Source organism: Gambusia affinis, linkage group LG18, assembly GCF_019740435.1.
Source record: "Gambusia affinis linkage group LG18, SWU_Gaff_1.0, whole genome shotgun sequence".
Classification (NCBI taxonomy): Eukaryota; Metazoa; Chordata; class Actinopteri; order Cyprinodontiformes; family Poeciliidae; genus Gambusia; species Gambusia affinis.
Window position 1 is genome coordinate 3482711 of NC_057885.1, and position 27582 is coordinate 3510292.

The 27582-nt window shown below is 38.7% G+C and overlaps 3 protein-coding genes across 3 annotated transcripts; 2 read left to right on the forward strand and 1 right to left on the reverse strand.

The window, feature by feature from the left end:
• The first annotated feature begins 310 nt into the window (after window positions 1–310).
• On the forward strand, window positions 311–2745 carry cd248a (CD248 molecule, endosialin a). The gene has a single exon (XM_044097914.1). The coding sequence runs from the start codon at window positions 446–448 to the stop codon at window positions 2612–2614; it is 2169 nt and encodes a 722-aa protein (XP_043953849.1). The 5' UTR covers window positions 311–445; the 3' UTR covers window positions 2615–2745.
• Window positions 2746–4996: 2251 nt separating this feature from the next.
• Window positions 4997–11192, reverse strand: znf16l (zinc finger protein 16 like). Its single transcript, XM_044097917.1, has 3 exons — window positions 10323–11192; window positions 9150–9368; window positions 4997–6358 (listed from the first exon to the last, which is right to left on the reverse strand). Exons 1-3 carry the CDS (start codon window positions 11062–11064, stop codon window positions 5667–5669), a joined length of 1653 nt encoding a protein of 550 aa, XP_043953852.1. The 5' UTR covers window positions 11065–11192; the 3' UTR covers window positions 4997–5666.
• Window positions 11193–11778: 586 nt separating this feature from the next.
• On the forward strand, window positions 11779–27352 carry acox3 (acyl-CoA oxidase 3, pristanoyl). The gene is made up of 19 exons (XM_044097915.1): window positions 11779–12032; window positions 13495–13642; window positions 14020–14117; window positions 14263–14398; window positions 15876–15950; window positions 16118–16207; window positions 17218–17361; window positions 18275–18363; window positions 18705–18801; window positions 20116–20298; window positions 20609–20731; window positions 20806–20926; window positions 21000–21122; window positions 22090–22203; window positions 22540–22655; window positions 23151–23325; window positions 23420–23487; window positions 24200–24286; window positions 25201–27352. Exons 2-19 carry the CDS (start codon window positions 13523–13525, stop codon window positions 25318–25320), a joined length of 2079 nt encoding a protein of 692 aa, XP_043953850.1. The 5' UTR covers window positions 11779–12032; window positions 13495–13522; the 3' UTR covers window positions 25321–27352.
• The last annotated feature ends 230 nt before the right edge of the window (window positions 27353–27582 follow it).

Sequence of the window (27582 nt, forward strand, 5' to 3'; positions counted from 1 at the left end):
ACAGGGTTTATGAAAACCATATGACATACTCTCCAAAAGAAAGCATTCCATCGTTTGCTGCTCCTCCCCCCACTCTAGCACAAAGTCACATCGTACAATCCCTCTCACTCCCCCCAGCACACACATAAACACACACATCCACATACCCCACCCTACCCCACAGAGACACCACTTGCACTTCTATAAAAAATAAATCATTTTTGCCTCAATTTCCCTCCTCTCTCCTCTCTTGCCCAGCCTCTCTAAGTCAATGGTCCCAGCCCCCTTTCCTATTATTCCCTCCCTTTGTGCTTTCTGGAATCGTGGGACAGTTTGCATGATCCCACTGCCTGTGAAGATAAGCTTAAGCACAGCAGAGTCAAGAGTACATGCAGACTGGACAAAAAAAAAAAATCAAGTCAGAGACTGATGTACACTGGAAGAAGATATCCACAAGAGAAAAATAATGGGGTTGCTGTTCTTTAGTTCTGCTATTTTTCTCTTGTCTTCTGTGCTGTATTCACTCTTTGGATTTTCTCCAGTCCTAAGCCAGGACCTGAGAGAAAGAGATGCACTTTGTAATGCAGAAGGCTGTTTTGTGATTTACTTTGAACGTAAAATCTTCCTAGACTCATGGAGGTCCTGCAAAGAGAAAGGTGGGAATTTGGCTACCATCAAGCGCAAAGAGGAGGCCAACGCTATTGCCACACTTTTCTCCACTGTGGACTTGCGGTCATCACTTACCAAGGTCAAAGTGTGGATTGGCTTGCAACGTCAACCTCGTCAGTGCAACTCAAATTCACTAAGGGGTTTCTCTTGGACAACTGGCGATCAAGACACAGAGTATACCAACTGGCAAACAGAGGACTCACCTAATATGTGTTTGGTATCTCGCTGTGTGTCGTTTGACTACGACACACTACAACACAGTGATAACTTCAAATGGATTCATGGTCCATGCTCTATCCCTGCTGATGGATATCTTTGCCACTTTGCTTACAATGGAATGTGTTTGCCCTTGTCAAGTGAGGGTTCAGGAGTTGTCCTTTATACAACACCTTTTGACCTGCTGAGCACAACCCTGACCCATCTACCAGTCGGATCTGTTGCTAATTTACAATGCCTCACAAATGCCAATCAGAAAGTTCAGTGTGTGAAGAGGACAAACGATGGTTCAGTGGGATGGTCTCCTGAACCGCTATTTTGCTCAAATCCCTCAATTTCACACCAGTTGTGTGAGCAGGGTAATGGTGGATGTGAACATTTCTGCACACAAGCTGGTGGTCAGATTTCCTGTGACTGTGCAAAAGGTTTTCATCTCGGATATGACGGACAGACCTGTGAGCCTGACGTTTGTCAGGGAGTCCCCTGTGAGTTTGAGTGCTTGCCTCTTTCAGACGGCTACCGCTGTGCCTGCCCTGACGGATACATGCTTGCACCAGATGAACATGCTTGTCTAGATGTGGATGAGTGTCTTCAGTCTCCTTGTCAGCAGAGATGTACAAACTCGCCAGGGACATTTGAATGTCAGTGTCTGGAGGGCTATCTCATCAATGAAATAGGGGAATGTGAGGATATAGATGAGTGCTTGGATAATGTATGCCAACATGCTTGTGAGAACATTCTAGGCTCCTATACTTGCCACTGTCATCTGGGGTTTTCAGTTGATAGAGAAGACCCCACACAATGCCTAGATGATGATGAATGTCAGATTCCTGGGATGTGTGAGCAGATGTGTGTGAATTATGAGGGTGGTTTTCAGTGCTTCTGTAAATATGGCTATGAACTTTCGTCTGATCAGTTAACATGTCAGAAAATAGGGAACAATCAGGCTGGATCTACCGCTCTCCCCTTTCCTCATGTTGGACAGATTGAACTTGGATGGAATCCTGCTTTGTCCCCTTGGATCCCAGAGCCAACCACCGATCACTGGCTAGGAAATCAGGAGAAACCTCAGGACTGGCTGACCAATCCATCAACAGCCTCCAATGGTGAGGAAATGTGGGATACCAATGCCTCACAGGACAAACCCAGGACTAGCTTAAGCACCGTGGATGACTTGTATGAAGATGATGAAGAGGAAACTACTACAACTATACCATTCCTTTCCCCATCTACAATCTCAGAGGGAGCTTGGAATTGGTGGCCATCGTTTTCTACGTCCACTCAAAGTTCGGACAGTCCACATACAGATTCAGACATAAATAAAGAAGCAGAGCAGAAAACATTCTCTCCCCATGACTACCCCCAGTTCCCTGGGCAGGAGTCTGGAAAGGAGGGAAAGAATTATGAGGAAATTACACACTCTCAAGACCCTGCTGTTCCCACACCGAAGCCACTCCCCCCATTCCTGGATGGGGGTGGTGGTAATGGGGGTGGTGGTAATGGGGACAACCTGGATTCTGTCCAAGACGACAGGGAGCATAAACAGAGCAACACTGGGCTCCTGGTTGGCCTGCTTGTGCCCATCTGCATCTTCATCGTGGTGATGGTGGCACTGGGTATTTTCTACTGCACTCGTGGCGTGAAGCCAAGAAACAAGAATGCCACTGGCACCGAGTGCTACCACTGGATATCTGGTGCACATGACAAACAGGGAGCACCTGGCCCCTCAGGGGACAAGACCACCGTTTAGATCATGAAGACAGAAACTGAGATTTAAACTGACAGACAGTTTTAGTCAGACAATGAAAAACCAAGTGGGCAAAAGTTTTAAATGCAGTAATATCTGAGACTGTGGAAATGAAAACTTTTTGATTCTATTGGTGTTCTTAAAAACATATGGCAAAGTAACACAAAATTTGACAGTGTTTAGTACGTTTCTGATTGCCAAAACAGTTAGACATATTAGGATTTCCAAAGATAATTAATAGCATTTCTATTATAAGAACTTTTTTAAAAAATTATAATTTAAATGGGACAGTTCATATTAATGAAGGTAAAGTATTATATGCTGGTTGCTAATAAATCACTGTAATGCAGACAAGAGATCTTTCCTGCCAACAGCCATCACCATCTTCAATAAGTCTGAAAATCCAAATTAATGAGGTTAAACATCTAATTTCCCTCTGGGATTAATAAAGTATTTTTGAATTTGAATTTAATGCTAATTTTCATCACATAAAACAAAGAATACAAGATGCAAACTTTCATAAGAAATACAGTAAAACAAACAAAAACTTTATGCAGTCGGAAAACCTATTTTAAGATGCTTACATTAAAAAAAGTGAATGTTTAATATTTACAAAACAATGTCACTAGGTAGCCAAAACTCAAAATTCCTTTTTGGATTTTAATAAAAGCAAATTATTATAACAGCTGAGATCTGATATGCTTGACTTTGCTTGAATTTTTTTCAGTATTTATGTTTATTTCAAATTGGTATCAAATACACTGTAAACACTTTTACAGAAGGATATTTTTTCATATGAAGAGCACTTCTTTTTTTTACTTTAAGATGACAATGTTTCAATGTTTCAATATGATACTTGTATTTTACCTTTTTTTAAGATTTTGTAATTTTGATTCATTTTTACAATACAGTTATTTTGTGAAATTTTGAAATAATTGCAGCTGTATGCAAATGTTTCAAATGCAGTTTTTTAATGTTGCTGTACATGTTCTGTAAGATAAAGATTGCTGTAGAGTTAAATATTCTAAAATTACAATCGACTCCTGCCTAATTTTTTTTCCCCCTTGCTGATAAATTGCGAAAAATATTAATAATCTTCTCACTCTTCCATATTGATAATTAGTACAATCAAAATGGTTTGCTGTAAAACTGAGATTTTTGAGCCGTAGATCAACCTTTCAATAAAGGTACTGTACCAAAAACCCCTGACCATATTTTACTGGTTGCCATAGGGACTCTGTGGTTTAATGCAGTTTTTAGTTTATTTATTCACATATGCGTTTCAAGACGTTTTCCGAAAAAAAAAAAAAAGTAAATTCAATCTAATCACACAGACAGATTCCAGTTGAAGAAGAAGAAGAAACGTCCAGAAGAACGTGGCTCAGCGCGAACGGCAACCTGCCACGGCTCACTGGAGAGACGAGAACACAGAGAACGCACAGAACGACAAGCCAGATGTAGGTCCTGTGAGGAGCAACAACTGGGAGGGAATAAAAGTAAAAAATTGAAATAGCAGAATATGATGCCAAATAGGAGAGGAGGAGAATGTAGCTGAGTAAGGAAAAGTCATTAAGACTATGACTATAACAGCAGAACTACAGAGGAAGTTTAGGAAAACTTAAGCCAGTCGTTAACTGTAAGCTTTATCAAAAAGGAAAGTTTTAAGCCTCGCAAACTGAAACGTGAAGCTGGTTCCACAGAATACGAGCCTGATAGAGAATCTGTCTCACATTCTACGTTTGGAAGTTCTAGGAGCCATCAGTAAACCTGCAGTCTGAATGAAGTGATCTGTTAGGAGCATTAAGATCTCTGGAGCTTGAATCTACACTGTAAACAGAGGAAGGCTAATGTTACCAGAGTTGTTTTGTTAATCAAATTGCGTTTGCCACACTGCTCAGAATGACGAGGTAATGATGATTAGATATGCATCATGTTGGCCTCATGCTGTTAAAACGTAAACAGCATAATGAGGACTGTTAAAACACCAACAGAGATTGAACTATGAAATATACTGGTCGATTCCTGGAACAAACATTTTGTCATATGTAGATACACGTACATTTACATGTAGATCGTACGTTAAACGTAATGCAAGTTTTATTTTTCTTAAACCATTTTATATCATAGATTGAATATTCAGCCTTATCACTACCATCCAATAAGATTAGGATACTTTGGGCTCAGCAACATACATGTTAGTAAATGCAAGACTGGCTTTTATGTTTTACTGTATAGTGGAGGCCTCCGTCTTCCTCCACGGAGCCCAAAGGAAAGAACTTCCCCCAATTCTCCTCTTCTGTCAACCTTCTGCTTCTACATAACACTGGAAACTGCAGCCAGAGGATCTGATGTTGTAGTCTTTAACATGAACACGTGTGATCTGTGTGAATTCATCAGACGGCTTTATGGTTCAGTTCAATGTGGTGCATAAAGATAAACAAGACTATCACTTTTCAGGAGGAAACCAGCGTGGTCAGTTATTTGTCAGCATGTATAAATAAGAGAACCTTTTTACTAACACTTTACAAGCAATTCTAAAACATACAACTGCAATCAATACTGTATTAAAATACAAACACACAGAGTGTAATGTCATCAATCTCAATGATCATGCCATGTTTTTTCTGCTCTTAAGCCAATTCACAAGGTGGAATAAATCTATAAATATATTTTAATTAAATCTGCTATTTCACATGGATATGTCACAAGTAATATATTGTCAAAAAAATAATGACAGTTAAATGCATACAGTCCAAAAACCTTCAACCTTTAATGTCAATGGGCGTATTCCGTGGACTAGAGGATCAGGAGAAAACCTAGAAAACAAGTGACTTTTTAAGTCCCTGAGAACGTTGCTACTGCTCCAAAATGAACCAGGAAGCATTAGAAAACATGTTCTGAGATGCTTTATGATCATCTTTAGTCATATTTTCCACATCATTAGTGTATTTTACTGTCATAAAATGCTCAAAGTAACAGAAAAGGATCTCAGGGTCTAAAACTTGTTTCTACTTCATCTTTCATGACTATTACGATCAGTGTACTTTAAAGGCGGTTATGGTGCTGGAGAGCACCGGTGACTCTTGTATGTTCCTAGATGGCGGAAGCAGCGTCCACATTGCTGACAACAGTACGGAGTAGCTCCACTGTGGATCCTCTGGTGGGTGTACAGATTCCCTAGCTCTTTGAAGCATCGGCCGCACTCGGGGCAGGCATACGGACTCTCACCAGTGTGCACCCTTTGGTGTCGCTTGAGACCAGAAAGCACAGAGAAACCTTTCCCACACTGCGGACACGGGAAGGGACTCTGGGCGCCGCTGTGCACCAACCTGTGACTTTTTAATCGGGCGGCGTGGCGAAACCTCTCGCCACATTCTGGACACATGAAAGGTTTTTCTCCGGTGTGGATACGCTGGTGTTGCCTCAGGTTGCCAAGGTAGTTAAAGTGACGGCCGCAGTCCCCACATTCATACCCCCCTTCAGTTTTAATCTCTTTTTTCACAGGTCCTCCTCCAGCGCTGACACCGGAGCTCACTCCTGGACTGCCCTCGCTGGTCCCCTTCCCAACGCCGACAGAGTCACTGCTGCCATCCTCCCCAGCGGGTCCAGCTGAGGAGATGAACTTGGCGGCCGATGCGTCGTCAGCATCTGGATGTATGAGTTTGATGTGATCCTCCAGAAACACGGAGTCGGGGCAAAAGGTTCCGCAAAGTGAACAGATGTAGGTGTGGCTGGCAAACTGTTGGCCTGAAAAACAAGCAAACATACTTGGGTTAAATATATTCTTGGGTGCACGTATGAGACAATAAGACACTTATTATCCACTGGACAATAGGAGAAACACTAGACTGCTGTTCTGTAAGTCTGGGATGTGGAAGGCCAGAGCTGATGTTTTCATGGACATGCTGTTTCTGGTTCGGACCGAGTGAGAGAGAACCCTTCTTCAGCCCTCATCTTAGAGAACGTGGCAACCAGGAAAGCAGAGATGCTATCATGCTAGGTTTCACGGGAACACTTCTACATGACAATTTAAGTTTAAAACACAATATTACATGACATAAGTGGATGTGTAGTTTGCACTTTAATTATCAACATTAGTAACTGCTAAGTCTGTTTTTATGGCTCAATATGAATTCCTATTCCTGTAGTTTTACCTTCATCCAATGTACAGGCATAATGTTTGATTGTGCAGAGCAGAGACCAACACATGCAGGGCTTATTCATTTTAATATACAAATATAAATAAATGAGTAACAGATACAGCTTCAATTTCAGTAACCTCTCTCCTTTGACTTTGTTTTGACAGTAATTTCCATACCATCAGCCGCTGCTTTTTTTCACACCAATGCGGCTAAAAAAAACGTTGTTTTACCAACACACTCGAAAGGCTGGACTGCTGTGTGATGAAGAGGACGACACAAACTCAAGAGCGAAGTCGCCATGAGACAAGAGTGACATTGAGAGCAACAAATAAAGAGAGACTAAGGAAGAGTGTGTGGTTGTTCATTTCCAACACTGAAGAATACGTGGTTCACTTTTCCTTTCTTTAAGCACTGGTGTGTATTTCATTCCAAGTAAAAAGGAAAAAAATGTTTGTGTGTAAATATCTCACTTTACAACATGGACACCTGTTGCTTATAGGCTTATGCTGCAATATTAAGCAAGCATACAGAGCAGTTCCCTTTGCACACCTGGGTCAGTGTGACCAGAAGTAAAACTGATCATTTTGCTACCTCTTGTCCAGTTCATCTCTTCTGTCTCAACTCCTTCCTCTCCTCGTACAAAGCAATCTTTCACTCTTCTCAGTCCAGACTTTTCACATCAAGATCCACTTTTCATCACCGAATCAGGAAGTCAAGCCACTCGCTTCCGATTCTCCAGTCATCTCCGACAAGTTCTGTTGAGGTCGGGCATCTCTCCCGAACATTGCTCCTCCCAGTCTTTCCATACAGAAGCCGCTTCCTCAGCATCCAGCCGGAGCGTCTCAGGCTGTCCAAGCTTTAGGTGGCTGGTCATCCCAGGCGTACCGTTCCAACAGCCGCGACACTCCCAGTGATTTACCACATGCTTTCTCTCACCTCTGTTCAATTTGATTCAGAATCGTTTGAGGGATGGTTGGGGCTCAGGCGTTCAAACTGTTCCACCCCATCGAATCCCTTTTCTTGGTCAACACGTCCAATAAATTAGAGATGTCCAAATAATCTCAAATTAATGATATGTTATCTCTTATTGATAACAGCGATACAATAAGACTGATCAACATGTATTACTTGATCACTTTTCTCAATCTGCAAGCCAGAACTTTTAAGAAGATTTTATAATCAGTACATAACAGACTGGCAGGTCTCTAATTCTTTATTTTATGAAGATTCTCCTTCCTAGGAACAACAGTGAGCAGAGCTCTGTAACACTTTCCCCTCACTACACTGATACTGAGGACGTCCAACACAGAGCACCATGATTTAGAGAATTCCACAGGAAAGCCATTTTTCCCTGGAGCTTTACCATTTTCCATGCTCAGCAGCGCCTCCTGCAGTTCTTGTAAAGTTAGAGCATGATCCAAAAAAGGATTACCTGGGTCTGAAATCTTTAGCAAGTCATTAAGAAACTCTTCTGTCATCAGAACCTCCTCTAAACTCACTGAGATTCAACTTTTTCAACTTTGAAAAAATAAATAAATTAAAAAAATTTCTGTGCGTTCTGTAAACTCTTTTCCATCTTCAGACTGAAAACAACGGATGAGAGAATTCATTGCATTATCTCAGATTCATCACTGATTTACATAAACAGACATTTCATGATTCTCCACTGCTTCCAAAAAAAAAAAAAAAAACTCTCTTAAAGCAACTGTCATTTAATAAAACAGCTTTAAAGTGCCAAAATGCACTCTTAGGTCTTAATTTGTAACATTTTCTATGATCAAACAATGATCAGAAATATATGGACCAAAATATTTTTTTTTTCTTAATTTCCTGATAATAATCTGACAAAATAATTTTTCCTTCTTTTTTTGACTGCAAAGAATGTGTCAAAGTCAAACCATGCTATAATCTGTAATCTACATCTTGCACCTTTACATTTAAATTAATAGGGACTTCAGAAAGTAAATACAAACAATTAGAAGGAAAATCTTCCCAAAGTAAAATGAGGCCTTAAAGGCAAATTACCAATTCTGATATTATGTTAAAAAAAAAAAAAAAAAAAAAAGGAAAAAAATTATCACTATTATGTTCTTGTTCATTTTATTAAAGGGTCCAGGGGGAAGGTTGTTCTGCTTTTTCACCACTGAGAATTTTCCTATTTTTGGTCATATTACATTACCTGAGACGATAAAAAGCAATAAAAAAAAACTAAAAAAAAACTCAATGATCGTTTTCTCTTTAGAAAAAGAAAAGGTTGAACACTTTATAATAGAGCAGAATAAATATCATTATGCCACCACCTGCAAAAATTTGAGAAATGCTATTATTGGGTTGTATAATCCTTAAAAATGATCATTTATCAATTTGCTTATTAGTGGTGAGCGTCTGTTTCCCACCTGTCTCTGGCCTGTCTGCGCTGTCTTCCAGCGGAGCCCCTTCCGTCCCTGGAGAGCCGTGGGGTTTGGAGGAGCAGTCTGAGAGCTGGACGTGTGAGAAACAGGCCTGGGTTTGCTTCTGCCCGCCACCTCCGTCCCTCCTGGACGACTCGTCAGCGTGGTGGTCATCATCCTCAAGCACAGCGGCCCTGGCGTTTTCACATTCAGGCTGCTTCATGTCTAGGAGGAAACAATGGGGAAAGCCTTATGATGGGTAAGACATAATTCTATGAAAAAGTATGTATAACGAGCGAGTTCTTCCGCTTTTGCTTTTGTTGTGACACGTAACGTTGTGACAATGTTTCAGCTTGTTGAGCTATTTTTAATCTAAAGACCAAAATGATCTGAGTAAATTCAAAATGCATTTTTCAAATTAGTTAAGTTGCAACATTATCTTACTTAATATAGATGTAATAGTTCCCATACCTGTAGTCAAAATGTGTCATGTCACTGTTATCTGGTTGAGTAAATAAATAATCATGGTGCAGTCAGAAGAACACGATGTTTTAAGTTGACTTTAGATATTTAAAACCTCAAACTGAAAACAGTCATATAAATGGGAATTAACAGCAGACAACAGCAGCCTACAATGTCACAAGAAAAGCTGGTTCCTTACATCTACTCTACGTTTCTATTTTTCCATATTGTTAACAGTAGCCATCGACCAGGGTAGTTGCAATTAATTTTGTAACATCTCGCTCATGCAGCAAGAAGTTACGTTACGAGTGTGAAGGTATAAAAGGATGTAAAGTTCTGCGAATCTTGGTAAAGCCACAAAATGATTACACTATCAGTCATTTTAACAGCTTTTTTGGAGATGCCAGAGGACGTGCCAGATGTTTTTTTTGTGTGTGGAAGAGTAAAAGTATAGCAGGTCTACTAGTTTTTCCTGATTTAGAAGAAAAAAATGCAGTTCCTTGGCATCAAAACCACAGTAAATAAATAAATCTCATTATGATCGATATTTTCAGCAGAAGGAAGATTAGTATTAGTTCCTTTGCTTGCGAAAATATAGACTAATCATAGTTAATAACATTGCAGACTTATTCTACATAAGTTGCATTAAATGCTAGGATTTGTATTATTTCCCCATCATTTGTGATCTAACAATCCTTTACCATTCGGTTTGTTTACCTTTCAGGTCTGAAGAATATGCCGCTGGTGCTATCCATTCATAATCATACATCCGTTTGCTGCCGATGGGAGGCATGCTGAAGATGTAATCTGAGGTGGAGTCTGGGTCTCCATGCACCGGCCCTGAAGCTTCCACCCTGCTGTCTGACCACAGGCTCAGAGGCTGGATTTCCGGTTCTTCATCAACCTCTTTTTCCCCTCTGGCTTGATTGACCAGCTCCGAGTCCATTTCACCACAACCCTTCGTGTTTTTATCTTTCATCAGATAGTCACAAATAGCATCTATATTTTCCCTTTTCACCTCGGGGATAACAGATTTGGCTCTCCTGGGATCGATGCCACCATGCTTGGACCCCAGGTTGAAAGGGAATTTCATGAAGCCAGATTCTGTGGTGGGCTCCAGAGTCGTGAAGCCATCTCTTCCATCCCTCTGAACCACCTCGAGCTTAGCTTTTAACTTTTCAATCTCCTTATTTTTCTCGCGCAGCTCCATTTTAAGGACTTGTATCCGGATACTGACCACTCGTCGGATCTCCACCTGAGCTGTCTCCAGAACCACGGCGATGTTTCGCTTCAGGTGCTCCGTGATGTCGCTGACCGAGCACAAGAGCTCCTCTTCGCGTTCCAGCTCCAGGCAATCATCGTCAGCTCTGTCTGCTGTCCCGGCGAGGTCCATGAATGCGCCGTAGAATTCAGGAGACCGTTTTGTTTCCAGAAAAGTGGGGTTTCTTTTGCGACTCATAGATGACCGTCAACAGCGCTTTTAGCTGAAAGCTAGCCTGTGAGCTAACTCGGTGATGCTGACCATAGGCTGACGGAGGATGTGACGTCATTTTTTTAATCATAACAACAGTCTTCTTCATGTTTTTTTTATTGGCAGTTGGCAAGTAACGTTACGTAAGCATTACCGACACCTACGGTATGGAGTGTGGTTAAAGAGGATTTAATCTATACAGTAATCTAAAAAAGTCTACCTTCTTGGAGTCCATACATATATATATAATTAGGAAGAAAAATGATATGAAGATATTTTGATAGAATGACCTCCGTTTTGTCTGTATCATCATGTGTCCATTTAGTTTTTTTGTCACAACACTTTATTTTTTTATTGGCAGAACTTTTAAACAATAACAATTAACGCTAATATATAATAAAGAAAATAGTCTCTGGTAAGTTTGACGTTGTCTAAGGTGTTTGTTAAATAGGAGCGAATAAAGTTATTGTGCCTTTAAAAAAAACACAAGTTCAAACTTTCAAAATAAATGAAGGAAGTCGCCTTCGGGTTTTAAAGGGCGATATGTTAGATTACATTCACGTCTCCAATAAGTCATTAAATGATTACTCCAAAGAAAAAAAGGAGAAGTCTCCTGGAAATGACTGAACAGGTTTGTTTTTATCATGTAAATATTTTCAAATTTAAATGACCGAAGTGGATACTCTTATTGTTAAGGAGTCAGATAGGAAGTGTTTGACCTGGTGAGTCAAAAGGACTTGCAGAGTTCTGTGCAGTCCCAATTCTCGGTTTTTTGACACGTTTGTAACCTGCGCACTCGAAACCTTATGTGTACTTGACTGAATCGACGCTTCGCAGAGGGGCGTAGGGTGCCCACTGAGCATTGGGACAGGGCCTTCGTCTTTAGCAGGGAACGACTTCTGATGAACTTTTCACCCAGTGCAAAAGCTGCAGACATAACAAAATAAAGTCAAAGGGTAAGAAGAAAAAGTGAAGAACATTTAGAGCGTTTTCTCTGTATTTTTATCTATCTATCTGTCTGTCTGTCTATCTTTGAGCTAAACTCTTTTGAAAGGATAAGAGCTGAAATAAGGTGTTTATAATGGGTCTTGTCGTTTATTCATTCGGGCATATATCTTTGGTCTGTTCAGAAAGCACACATCATTTTACAGGAGAAACTACATTTAGGACTCAGTAGTAAATAACTATATTCTCTAATGTAATTACAAGTAATGTAATTGGCTGTTAATGTGTCATAAATCGACAGGCTATGTTAAGAATGTGCCTCCAACATTAGATAAATGATTTGTGATGTTCCACAATAATTTCGTCTAACTTTACATGTGTAAAAATGTTAAAACAAATTGTAGGATATGGTATAAAGAAAGAATGAAGCCAAATTCAAAAATAAATGTTAAGGACAACACGCCAGCCAGGTTCAGTGTTGCGATGTAGGGATTTTTTTTTAATGCACAGCTCAAGTGCATTTTATCAGGTTGAACTCTGGACTTTGACTCTGTTGGCTTGTTGATTAAATACACGGTAGTCCAGCCTTCAGCTGTTGGACGTCCTGCCTCACATTTCACTATAGAATATAGTTAGTTATAGAAGTTACAGGAGATTGATTCGTCGGTCCAAGGGGTCTTTCATTCTCTTCCTCTTTTAATTCTTTCACTTCTTTATCACCTTTATACCAGATATAATATAGGTACACACAGATTGATCTAAATTAACATATTCAGTATATTATAGCTCATTTATTTTTATACTCATCATTTATGTACTTTTATTTTTCCCCAAATTGAATAATATTTTAACTTTGCTTAATTTTTCCATTTAGGCCAAAAATTAAGCAAACTGATATGCACATGCTTTTAAGAGTTCTGCAAACACATCTGCTTTATAGTGTATTTCCCTCTCTGTTCTTATATAAATTTAGGAAACTACTTTAAAGCATATTGTAAATAGTTATGCAGGCAGTAATTTTATGTTACCTACTTTTATGTAAGTCTTTTTATTTTGTACAAGTCAGTTCCCACTTTGACAATAAAAGATTTTTTTTTGTATTTTTTCTGTCAAATTTGTCAGGAAAAAAAAAGACACATTTTGTGAATCGTAATTTAAAAAAAAAAAAAACATTAAAAAGGAGTAAAACATCCCAGAGGGAGACTAACTTTTATAGGCACGGTATGTATGGCAGAAATGACCACACTGACCATGATATACAGTACAGACCAAAGGTTTGGACATACAGTTGTGTCCAAACCTTTGGTCTGTACTGTAGGTAAATGAATGAAAGCAGTAACACATTAAATAACAATATTTCAGGGAAAAAATAATTGCCTGTTATTGAAAGTTTAACTATTTATTATTTTTAAAAGTTTAATTCTATTCTGTTTTATCAGCCCTCTAATAAAACGTGCTGCTGTTCCTTTGCAGGAGGTGAAGCTCTGAATTCTCCCGGAACATGGAGCAGGTCGTGGCTGACCTCCCCGGCGGTCCGCTTGATGCTTACAGGAAAAAAGCCTCCTTCAGTTGGAAGCAGATGCTCCACTTCATTGATGGAGAGGAAATATTACAGTTCAAAGTGAGATCAGATTCTCTGCTGACAAAGGTTTTCCAAAATGATATTGGATCCGGTTTTTCTTTTTCTGTAGTTTAGACAGCCTATTTCAGTGTTCAAGTGTTTGTAATACCGCAAGTTATCACCCCAGCAAGGGAAAGTTTTAAATACTAATAAATACTCTTTTTTTGTATGTCAAAAATATTCTTTGTTTTTGACAGAGGGTGAGTGAAGAGTGGCTCAACAAGACGTTTAAGTTTCAACATAAATGCATTTTAAAAATGGCAGAAACACCCCCGTTAAAAAGACAACTTCATACTCAAAAGTGAATGTGTTTGTTCTGTTTCATGTTCATGTTCATTTCATGTTCCATATGTTTCCTCCTCTTGTGTCTGGTGCAGCAACACGTGTTCAAGAGTTTGGAAAATGATCCCGTGTTTGCCCGTCAGCCTGGAGAGGACATTTCTGTTGAGAAAAAAAGAGAACTTAACTTCCTCAGGTATTGGTGGCTTGTTTGAATTATTTTTGAACATTGCACCATTATACATGCTACCTGACAAAACCTAATTAGTATCTGTGAGGTTTTGCTCAATATCTCTTACTAAAAATGGAGTGTGAAGAAAGACCTAATGTACAACATGCAGGGTAAAGCAGCTCTTTCGCTACGACTTCCTGACTAAAGAAGATATGATGGCAAACCCGTGGAAGGCTGTCGCCCTGGACGACTGTCTGGGCATGTATGACTGGGCTCTGGTCGCCAAGTACGCCCTTAACAGAGGGGTAACATCTTTTATTGTTTTCCAGAAAGATTTTGTGATAAAAATGTGATTGTAATTTGATTGCTTTAAAAGAGTTGCTTTTAATAAAAATATTTAGGCTAAGCATGCATTATTCTTAGGAATAATTTCCAAATCCCTTAAGCTACTGTAGATGTAAGATTCTATGCTACAGAGTGTTTGGAATCTTTTTTTTCAGAACATGGAAACTTTTAACGTGGTCGTCTGTAGGGACTACACACAAGACTGTCAAACCTTTCTCTAGCTTTTCTTTGAATTGCGGATCTTGAGTGAAATATTTATTGGAGGCTGCTTGTGTTAATTGCATAATTCTCTTTCAAACTTGTATTTCTGGATTCTGTATAGTCGTCTTTCCACTGAGAAACAAGTAAAAGATTTATCATGCTTAGATATAGTTTCTGTATGTCCAATGATACCCTGCAATTCTTTTCCACGCACTCTTAGCTCTATATTGCTCCATTTTTCCAAATACTTTTAGCACTTAGATATATTATGGAAGTCATTTGAGCAACATAACAATATTCTCAAAAATCAGGAAATGCAATACGTCCTTTCTCCTTTCCTGTAATTTTTCAAACTTTATTCTGAGTTTACCCTTAAAGATCTTTATGTTGTGCCAGTGGCTTAATACAAATTGAAAATAACATTGTCGATAAACAGACTCATTAAAATAGCTTTTGTTTTATTGTTTTGAATATGGGGCATGATGTGAAGTTTCCTCCTGATGTTGTCTTGGGTTTGACAACCTCTAATAAATCCTGTTTGGTCCTGATCAATAATATCGCCAATGAATTGCCCAAATCACTGGCGAACCTGATTCGGAGGTACAGTTCAAGTTCCAAGTTTATTTGCATGGCTCATTTCAGCAGCAAGTGAAGTGCTTTTCATGATAAACCCACAAAATTGCAAAGTTATAAAGAAAACACCATGCAGACAACAACTTAACATTACATTTTTATGAGTGACATCATCAAAATCATACAGATGAAATATGTATGTTCAGTGTTTCATTTATGTTTCAAAAGCAGCTGTAAACTGCTGGCTTTTTAATCTAGATTTAAGGGAACTCAGTGTTTTGGCTGTTTTGGAAGTTTCCATGTTTGTTTCTGGTTCTGGATGCAGCGCAGAACCAGAACCAGGAAACCTGAGTTCTGGTTTCCTGAACTCAGCAGATCTTTAATGTATTGTGGTGCTAAAACATTCAGTGATATAAACTAACAAAATGATTTTAAAGTCTCTTCTCTCACTGGAAGGACTGTAGAACTGTGTGATGTGCTCTATCTTCCTGGTTTTAGTCAGAAAACCAGCAGCAGTGTTCTGGATCAGCTGCAGCAGGAGGATTGGTTTTTAGCCTGACCTGTGAAGACACTATTGTGTCATTTTTTTCTCAGTATTTTCTTGTGCTCTGCTTCAAAGTACTTGTCAGAGTAAAATGAGTAACTCTTGAAATCTTGTTTCAGATGTTTGCAGGAACCATCATCGGTTCAGGGTCAGGTAGACATGGCAAATATGTAAAGGACATTGAAGACATGGAGGTAAGTGACAACTTCAAAATGCAAGCAGCTTTACTTTTTAATAATTAAACAAGAAACAAAAAAAGTGAGTTTTGTTCTTCACATTGTCCTCTAATATATGAATCTTTGCATGCAGAAAGAGTGTTAGTTAAGTTTAGTGATTTTATTTTGCCCATCTTTTCTCTCAGACGTTTGGGTGCTTTGCACTGACTGAGCTGAGCCATGGTAGCAACACTCGAGCCATGAGAACCACAGCCACATATGATCCTTCTTCCCAGGTCAGCAAACACAACCACAACACCTTTTGAAATGTGCTTATATAAATGTTTTATAAATGAGCTAAGGGTTTTGGGTTATGCCTGGAGGGTGGGGTTGGTTTGGAGGGTAGGGGTACCAGTGAGGGTGGTGGGTCTGTGAGTCTGGCCTTTCGGCGGCTCACTCGCGATAGCTTGTAATATGGGGTGTCCTCAGCCTCACGTATCGCAGTGTGGCAGGGGAACGCGTGTGGGACCTTTGGTTCTCCTCTCAGATGAAATGGTGAATGAACTTTGCCACAAACCCCTTCAGAGCTGCCTGTGAAAAGATTGGGAATGAAGTCTAGGAGGAGGATTCAGGATTCAGTCTTGTTGTATTAATGTGAAGCGTCAGTTAATTCAGTGAAAGTTGTTTCACAAACTCCACTATTCTAAAATAAAGTAGCATGGAACGTACCCCTCAGTCTCTTCACATTGTGGTAAATGTCCACTGAGGGCTGCTTGCCTCATCTGTTCTGATCTGAAACTCAAGCTCAACTGGATTTCATGAATCTATAAGTGCATGTTGGGTCCTGATCCCCAGATTATTTAGATATTCTCCTTTACTTATTAATTATAGCAACTCTATGCAAATGCCTGTGGTGTATGGAATGGTAATAGCCAAGAAGGTAATATTAAAATTGTGGAAAACTGATAAAGTGCCTCAGTTTAAAATGTGGTTAACTGAACTTACTGAGATATTTTATATGGAGAGATTGTGGGATGATACTTTGGGCTTTCTGCAGTATCCCAATACCCTCTTGGTCTCTGCATTTTACTGGTACATGTATAGACAGGTAGGTTTGCCCATGTCGCCCATAATATCAGAAACCACCTCTGAGGACCAGCGTTTGGAATTTCCTCATACCCCATATTCCACTGACAAACAGAACTGAATGCATTGGGCTGAGGCTGCAATGTCATAAACCGGTAGTTACTGTGATTTGTTGCAAACTGTATAACCCTCTTTCTTCAACTCTGTGCCTGTGCTGCAGGAGTTTGTCATCAATTCTCCAGACTTTGAGGCTGCAAAGTTCTGGGTTGGAAACATGGGGAAGACGGCCACTCATGCTGTCGTATATGCTCAGCTCTACACCCCTGACCAGGTGTGCCACGGCCTGCACTCTTTTATTGTTCCGGTAAGGCTCCGATTGTGTTTGTAATTGTCAATAAAACCTCTCATCCTCTCACCACTTCCTACAGTGGAACAGTAGAGAGCATACTGACCAGCAGCATCCCAGTCTGGTATTGGGCATTTAACACGTTTGACTGGAAACTGACCAGTCAGAGTTTGGTGGTGAGGTCAGCAGAGAGAATCATTGGGACTGAGCTTGCTTGCTTCATTCATTAGTTTGTTCACAGTCGCTGCCTGGCCAGGGCTCAGCCAATCACCAAAGACCTTTTCCACCGTCACCATGGTTTGTCCTCCCTGCAGAGCAACCAGATTAAACTGCTAAACTTCCATTAAACTTTTTTATATTAATACTTCACATTATTATTATTATTATTATTATTATTATTATTATTATTATTATTATTATTATTATTATTATTATTATTATTATTGTTGTTGTTGTTGTTGTTGTTGTTTTCTATGTTATCTTTGGAGTCTGCAAAAGTAACACATCTTGGATATCTTTATTGGAAAAGTGCATCATTCCTGCGTTTTCCATGCTCAACCAACATATGTAAAGAAAAACTGTGTGTATTCCTGAGGTGTCAAACTATTAGTGTCAACTTGCACTACAGGATTTTATCACTGAAAAGTGTGTGATTTATGTGGCCTAGATTGAACAGCGGTCCAGTTTAGACACATTTATTTGGACTGATTTAAACTCAAATTTTGCTTTTTAGTTATAAATCAACATTGCAAGATTTTTTTTCAACAAGAAAAGCTTAATCCCAATCAAGCCTTTCTAGTCAGTATGTGACAAAACATATTTTTCGTGTTTGATATTGTATCGTTATTATGCATTTACTATTTCTGATTTTTATCTAAAGATGAGATAACCTGATTACTGTAATACCTCATTTAAAACCCGTGTTCTGCAGATAAGAGACCCCAAAACCCTGCTGGCTCTCCCCGGTGTTCTAGTTGGGGACATGGGGAAAAAATTAGGCCAGAATGGACTGGATAATGGGTAGGTAGCTGCAGCAGTAATTTTGAAAACCATAGAAATATGTATTTATAATATATTCCAAACACTTACTAAACTCAGTTTTTCAAGTTGACTGAACAATAATTTACCTGGACTAATGTAATACAGTTCTGTGGAAAGTCAGCAAAAAATATCCATGGATTAAATTACAAAATGATACATGATGTGTAGAGAGTCAGGAGAGTGTAGTGTTATATAGTAAAATACTGCAAGGAGCCAAACATCATAAATGCATCACAAACAGTTTTGTTTGATTTATGCTGCATTGCTTCTTTCTAATAAAACATAACAAGGTGTTATTCCTTTGGCCCTTCCTACAACAGGTTTGCAATGTTTCACAATGTGAGAATTCCCAGGGAAAACCTGCTAAACCGGACAGGCGATGTCACCCCTGATGGACAATATGTGACACCATTCAAGGTACGTATTGCTACACCTCTTCAACTTCTTGCTAACACAAGTACCAAATCAGCCAGTCACATAGCAACGACTCTGCATTTCCACATTATGTAGAAATAATGTGAAGATGATTGGTGAAGTTCAAAATTAGCCTCAGACTTGTTACTAAAGTGACTTGACTGTTGAGGTAATGGGATTTTCACTCACAACCTTCTCTTAGGTTGACAGAGAACATCCCAAAAAAAGATGATGGTAGTTGTCTGGATGAAGTCCTTGTTGATGTCAGAGGTGTGAGGAGTATTGCCAAGTTTAAGATTATAGAGATTACTAATTGAAATAACTGATGTATGCAGACTATAATTTCCGAAAGCAGAACATGTAAATTTTGAAGCAGTTTAGCGACAGCAGCAGAAGACCACGCTAAAGTAACCAGCTACTCAATACCTCCTGGCTACTTAAAAAAATGCTATCAAATATTGTCTGATAGAAGTAAATATTTAATATATTTAGGTGTTTTAGTTGGGCCAGATCAGAATAAAAGGTCTCTTGGCTGCAACATCTTGGCTACAAACACAGAGGTCTTTTAGTCATTTTTTTTCTCAGACAGAAAACGTGTTTGATGCCAACTATCTTAGAAAAAATGCTCTAAAAACTGAGTAGTAGATTCTGGACACAAGAGTAGTTGAAGAACATTGGTCTGTTTTCCTTCATAGAAAGCCAATATTCCAGGTCCATTTGTTTGAATAACCTGGAGTTCACAGGGATGATGCCTTCAGGGACACGGACTATGTTCACGCTTCATGCTCCCACTCAGACTCTGAGTGGACAAAACAAATGAGGTTTTTGTTTTAGGGAGCCACTCACATATTGATGTCAGAATGGAAAGAGAATCTGACTGTATGGTTAAAGGTTTACTCCACTCTTCAACCCATTAAGCTGATAGGGAGGAATAAACAAACTGGGTTTTTCATCAGAGGCTTTAGCTCCCCAGTAGAAGCTAACCTGCTTTAACAATTCATTTTTACCGCCTTCCATGACACAAACAATGCGACTTAAGGTAATCAAATTGGTTACTCTGTGTGTTGTTATGCATGCAGAGCAATTGCATGAAGGAAATATGCCTTTATCATCTTCCAACATTTTGCTTTTTTATTATTATTATTAGGTGTAATCTGTGAAAGCAGAGTTTCACAGATTGAAAGTGCTTGTTCTTATGCAGCTTCACACGAGTGGACACTTTGTTGTTAAAGAACTCATTAGTTTTTAGACTTGTCAAACTTGGATGACGAGTCCAATATTGACAAAAGCTACAACATTATCCTTTCTGTCCTGTAGGACCCTAACAAGCGTTTTGGAGCTTCTTTGGGGGCCCTTTCAGGAGGTCGGATTTATATCACCAGGATGGCTTTGGTCAACTTGAAGCTTGCTGTCACTGTGGCGATTCGATTCTCAGCCACAAGGAAACAGTTTGGACCAAGTAACACAGAGGAGATTCCAGTTCTAGAATACCAGTTACAGGTGATCATTTCTTAAGAAGTGACAAATAAAACCTCAATTACCGTAATCATTTGCAACATTCTGAACTATAAACCCTCAAGCATTTAGAAAGAATAAAAATTGAATTGGATTTAGTCAAAGAACAGGAACAGGATTTTTTTTTTTCAATACATTTGTTCCACCAGACTTAATTTCGAAAAAGTACAGTCTGATGGTTTGATCTCCACTTTTCATTTGTAGTTATTATTACTTCAAACATTCTAAAAAGAAAATGTTCACGTTTAAGGTAATGACTCTTGATACTCATGCACATATTTCGTTTGGATCGTAGCAGTGGCGTCTGATCCCGTATGTGGCAGCAGCATATGTCCTGGAACACTTCACTAAAACCATCTTCATGAACTTTGTTGAGTTCCAGTTTGGACAGCTGATGAAGGACAACAGTGACAGACAAGTGAGTACGGCATGAGGAACACGGTTCTTTTCCTTTTACACAGGCTTTGGCTCTTTTGATCCCATGTCTCACAGGCAGAGATGGGGAGGGAGATCCACGCCATCGGGTGCTCTAGTAAACCACTGGGTTCATGGACGGCTCAGAGGGGCATCCAGGAGTGCAGAGAGGCCTGCGGCGGCCATGGATACCTTGCCAGTCAGTAGTTCATCACAAACACTCCCCCCAGGTCACCGGGTCAGTGTGAGCGCTATAACTCTGTGTGTTGCAGTGAACCGACTGGGTGACCTGCGTGATGACAATGACCCGAACTGCACATATGAAGGAGACAACAACGTATTGCTCCAGCAGACCAGCAACTACCTTCTGAGTTTGTACCATGCCAAACTCCATAGTAAGTTGTGGGGGAAAGTCTTGAAGCTTAATTATTGAGAAAGAGGATGAAACAGGCTCACTTGTTTAACGGCACTCATTTTACAAAGCATATCTCATCTGTGCCTGTTTGTCATCAACTCTCCAGACTTTGAGGCTGCAAAGTTCTGGGTTGGAAACATGGGGAAGACGGCCACTCATGCTGTCGTATTTCTATGATTTTCATTTCTTATAACATCAAGTGGGACAATTTTTCACCAGTTTTAAGCGACACCGTGTACAAGAAACATATAGAATGTTTATAGTAAGACCAGGGGTAAGGCAGTGGGTGGGCCTGGGCTCCCATTCAAATACCATCACCAGATTTATCTTGCTATTGACGAAACGGCAATATTGACAAGCTTTCCTGGAACCGTGATATCGGAATTATTATATCAAGTTCTTATAATGACTTCAAGAGGGTAGAGTTGAGTGTAGCAAAGGATGCCATTTTCTTGTTCAGAGAAGACGTCGCGCTGAACTTCCTGACACTTGACAGATGGCGTTGAACAATCCAATCCGTGGGCTTAATTCAAGTTCTGTTGCCGCACCATAAATTGAAAGTACAAGTGCCAAAGTTTTGAAATCAGGGAACATTTCGCCATTTGAAAGGATCAGAAGTCGGCGTTACTCTCTGAATGAGGCGCAGGAGGAAGAAAACCAGCAGAATGCGCTCCTTCACCAGACACACTCCAAAGACCAAATGAGAGAGCAAATGGAGGGGAAAAACATTCATCATTAATAGCATTAATATTCAGACTCGAATACCTGAATTTGATTGTATATTTGAATTAATAATTGCTGAGCAGAGAGCCTCATTCATTCTCTGTTGTACCTTCATCAGTAAGTGCAGTGATGTAATTGTATCTACAATATACATTGACAGCTACCCAAGAGTCATCTCTACTAACAGCTGGTTACTGATCTCCACCTTTATTATTTGGTTTCAGATGGTGTTCCCATTCAGTCTCCCTTTCACACTGTGGACTTTTTGGATAATCATCTAAAACATCTGGAAAGCAAGTTTACAGCAACAACAGTAGAGGACTGTATGGAGCCTGAGGGTACGGGGATATGTCCACTTCATAATAAAATTCATTTCTTCTACGCTGCTCTATATGTAAAATTTCGTGTCCCGATTACAGATGAATGCAGAACGACAAAGATGAGCTTCAATCCTTTTGCCATATGTTAACACATCATTGTCAAATGTTTGTATTAAGTAATATCAAAACTTTGAGATAAATTTAACAAAACTATTTGGTGAGAAAAAAGAATGAGGTGCTTGTCATGTTAGTGACATATTAATATTTACTGCATGAAGTTTATCAGGCTTCATTCTTGTTTTTTTTTTTTTTTAACCCTCTGTTAAAACACGATTTCTTTTTCTATGTCTTCAGTGTCTTTAGCTGCCTATATGTGGCTCATCAGTTTTCTGCTTGTGGAGAGTCAGAAGAGGTTGGAACAGCAGAGTGCCTCAGGCAGTGATGAGTTTGAGGCCCGAAACAACAGTCAGGTAACAAAACACACTCAGGTTTACATTTTAGTTGCCGTCAAATTAGTGGAGGTTCAGAAAAGACAGAATGCATGCCATCTTAGAGAAATATTGTGAATATTGTGGACTGACATCATGTTATGGTAATACTATATTTTTCAGCCAGCAGAAAAAAAAATATTATTTTTGCAACAACCTTCAGTTTCATTAAAGATAAGTCTTTTTTGTGTACAGTTATGTGTTGAAAGTTAAATCACTTCTGAAATGATGATGTTCAGCTTCATGCCAGTTCATTTGTCAGGTATTATATTGACGAACTGACAAGTAGAATCAGTTAAATATGTTTATGGTGTTTTGATTCTACAGGATCTCTTTTTACTATTCTTAAAGGAGAGCCAGAATAGAGTAGAAAACTAGACACAACCCAACTCTCTTCAGTTGGAGTTTACTTGATAACAAATACGAGCAATGTTAAAGAAGTTCAGTGTTAACCTACGTGTCCATGTGTGTGTTCAGGTGTACTACTGCAGGTCCTTGGCTATCACCTACATTGAACACTGCAGCCTGCAGAGGTTTCATAGTCTGACCACTGATCAGGACACGCCCTCTGACCTCAAACCAGTCCTAAGAAAACTGTGTGCCCTGTATGGACTGTGGAGTCTCAGCAACCACATGGCGACGCTGTTCCAGGGTATGTCACCCTCTCTGAAGTAAATGGAAACAAACCAGTAACATTCGCCTGCAACATAACGTTAATACTTTTTCTAAATACTGTCCTTGTTCAGGTGATTATATGACTGGAAGGAAACCAGCAGAGTTGGTCCAGTTGACCATCCTGAGACTCTGCTCAGAGGTATACTGTCTTGTGTAACATAAGTAGTCATAAGTATAAGTAGTGTATGCAGTAGTGTTGTACTGGGCTGCTGCAGTTTCACAGTGTTCTAGAAGCCAGGATCTGGCAGCTTGCTTGGAAACTTCATGCTTCATTACAGCCATTGTTTACCCAAAATGGACAATTTTATATCAAATTATTATTAATGATTATTTTCTGCAACATATCTTCATTTTCACTTTATACATACAAAGAACAATTAAGTGTACCTTGAAAATGTGTTTTAAAATGAAAGGATGGTCACACACTCATCTATATGATTGAAACTGGTCCTCTCGTCATTCTCTTTGTGTTACTGATTAAAACAAAAGCAATTAAGATTTAAAACCGTTTGGCTTCTGGATATTTTTCAGAGTATTTTTTCTTTCTTCAATGTAACCCACATCCTTTCACATGAATCAAGACTTCAGTTGCCTGATGTGCTAAGCCCCGCCCTATTTAAAAAAAATATATATTTTTTTATTAACAATGAGAAGTCAGCTATTTTAGAACGTTGGTGTGCACCAACAAACACACATTTCTCCCTCCCTTCATCCCTCCTTGGTAATAGTGATGGCCGAGTGTGTGGGGAGTGTTTTCTAGAAGTCATTAGCATTCAGTTTTGTTATCTCTTTTATGGTTTCATAAACCTGAATCATGAATTGTCATCTTAAATTCCTTTTTGTCTCAACAGCTGAAGAATGAAGCGGTGGCTTTAGTGGATGTTTTAGCTCCCACGGATTTTATCCTCAACTCCCCCATTGCCAATGCTGATGGAGAGGTACAATATGGACAATATGGACTGAAAGTGTTGTCATGATATTTTATGATACTATTGTGGTAATGGCAAAAGCTGTCTGGCTGTCACTGCAGAGCAAACATACAAACTCAGCTCTTGAACAGCATATCCATTTCCAATACACTTTGTTAGGAATACAGTCACATAAATAAGTGTTATTTATGTCACTAAACCGGACACAGTAACTGCATTTCATCATATTTCCAAATTTATTGATATGTATCCATTCTCTCATTGAACAAGCAGTGGAGAAAATAGTTAACAATCCCAAAAATACAGGCAGTTTTGGGGATTTTAAACATCATTAACTGGTATTTATTATAAAATAAATCAAAATTTCCAACATTATAGGACAATTTATCAATTTCTAAATGATACACAATACAATAAATGCCCAGCCCTGAAGAGGTAAAAAAATACAAACTTCAGTGACAATTTTTCCATAATGAGTCAGAACCGCTGAGCAATAACAGAATGACGATAAAGTACAATAAACGAATTAAAGACTAAATACTGGAAAGTTGTTCTTTTCAAGCATAAACAACATCTCATATCTCCTTTTTGTGAGTTAATTTGTGTTATAAAATCACATTCAGCTGAATACTCATGTTGTGAAGTTCCATCGTCAGGTTTTCTGTCAGACTGAAATCAAGATTGCGGCTGGACCGCTCTAAAATGACAGTAATGTATTTAGTCACAAGAAACATGTTGGCAAAATATAATAACTACTCATAACCTAAATCTAGTAATCTTTGGACTAAAGTGTGAACAGTATAAAAGTGCAAATAAGCATCTGTTGAAGTCTTAAAGTACACAATATCAATCAACATTATTGTTTCCGGTGTGTATGGCATCATAAGTTGCTTTGTTCACCAGATCATTTCTTCTGTCTGCAGCTGTATAAGAACCTGTGGTCCACAGTGATGCAAGGCAGTCAAGTGCTGGAGCGTCCCTCCTGGTGGAAAGAGTTCTGCTCCAATAAACCGACGGTCGGATCCCTTCGTTCCAAACTTTAGAGGCTAAACAACAATATGGAAGAGACAACAGATCCATTTTTAGCAAGAAAATAAACTTCAGCTGCAATGTTTCTCTGGGGCATTAAAATGCCTTAAAAGTTATTAAATTGATTTGGTTGAATTTAAGGCCTTAAATGGCATTTAATCTGAAGCTCAGTGACATTAAAAATGTTTTTATTAGTTTTGTTCAGCCAGACTCGCTCATTGGTGAATTTATGAATTATTGCCAGTGTTGTCCTAAAAAGTCACGCCAAAAATGGACCTTCCTTCAGTTTACAGCTTAAAATTTAGCAAATAAAACAATATTATCGCTAAAAATCACACATTTCTATGGTAAGTTATACTATAAAAGTTATACTACTTACTGTAAGTAGTATAAGATAAATAGAGTAGAAGAAATCTTATATTTTTAGAATAATAGCAATATGTGTTCATCTGTTGCCAAGAGATGAGCGCGTTTTCTGGTAACAAAATGCCACAAACTAAACATCTGATTTTTACTTTTGCAAAATTTACCAACTGTAAATTTCTTGTGTTTATTTTGTGCTTACCTAAGCAGTATTTCAAAAGAACTTACGTTTTATAAACAATACTATTACTTGTTATTGATTTGGTGTTAAAAAATGAGCGGGTTTTTTTTCTGGTGATGAACTGCCACAAAGTATAAATCAGATTTTTACTTTTGTGTTGAATGTCTGTTTTATAATATATTTACCGCCAATGACAAAAAAAAAAAATAAACCTTTTCACTTTTCTGCAAAATTCACCAACTGCACAATTCTTGTTAAGTAGTATTTCAGAAGAGCAGAAGAAATCGTATGTTTTTTTGAACAGTAACAATATTTATTGTTAATCTGTTGCTAAGAGATGACAGCGTATTTCTGGTTATGAAATGCCGCGAACTAAATATCTGATTTTTACTTTTGCTAAAGCAAAAATCAAAAGGCCTCTTTAGCTTTTTCCCTCAAATAAGCTTTTTAGCTATTTTTTTATTTTATTTTACACTGAACGGAGGAAGTCAATGTCAATTCTTCTGTCTGCAGCTGTATAAGAACCTGTGGTCCACAGTGATGCTACATTGTACATTGTAGCATCGCTAGCATGTTGCCACATGACACTGGCAGCATTTAGGCTAACATTAGCATTTTGACTAATTTTATCTTATACACTAATTTTAACACAGTGAATGGAGTAACTCCATGTTACTCAACATTCCTGTGACTGTCCACATGCTATTGAGTACATTGTAGTTTACTTTAGCATTGATGCAAATTTTTAGCATCAGAACTGCCTTGTTCCAACCGGCGGACACGGTTTGGCAGGCCCTGTTTAAATTTCTTTAGAAATGTTCTAGTTGAAAATGTCAATACTATTAAATTGGATTTAATGGTTTCAGTAAAGATCAGTTAAAAGCCTTAAATTGTTTAACTTTTCTACTTAATATGCCAAGTTTACTTTTGTAAAAGTGCAAAAAAAAAAAAAATTCTTTGTAGTTTGATTGTTGTGACCAAAGCTACAATCTGACACTATGAGTTTAATCCTTGTGTTTGAGCTTGGCTTGTTCACAAATACATCCCAGCAAATTACATATATTAAAATGTTGTCATCAGCATATAATTTCTACGCCCACAGAAATAAAAAGATACAACTTCATCCAGTTGCCTCGTTTTCATTGACGCACGCTTTACTTCTCCTAAACACGTAAATCAAATCAATAGCATAGAAATGAATGAAATGCTGAGCAAGAAATTCTGTTAGTTGATTATTCATATTTAAAATTATTTGTCATATTATAAACAGAAATGATTTTAAACTTTAAATTTGAAATGCCTTGTTGCTGAAAATGTGCTATATAAATAAAATGACCTTACCATACCATTAGTACCTTTTAATCACAACCTTTAAGCTGCTGTTTAACATGCTTTTTGTTATTTCCACAACTCTGTATTAAAATGATTTTTTTTCTGGTGTAATGTTTTAATCTTAATTGTCAGGATCATTGCAAGCAACAAAAATAAAGGATTCAAAATATTCTTTATGTGCTTCTCTTTCACTCTCTCTCTCTTATGAAGTTGAGGTGGCCTGGGCAAGTGGTCAGGGTTTCCTACCCCCGGTCCTCAACACACACTCACCTGCATGTTTCAGATGTTCCCCTGCTTCTGCACCCGCCCCATTCAGATGAATACATTTCATCAAAACCCTGCTAATCAGCCATCGATTGAAATGATGTGTGCTGCAGCCGGGGAAGCCCTAAAGCTTCAG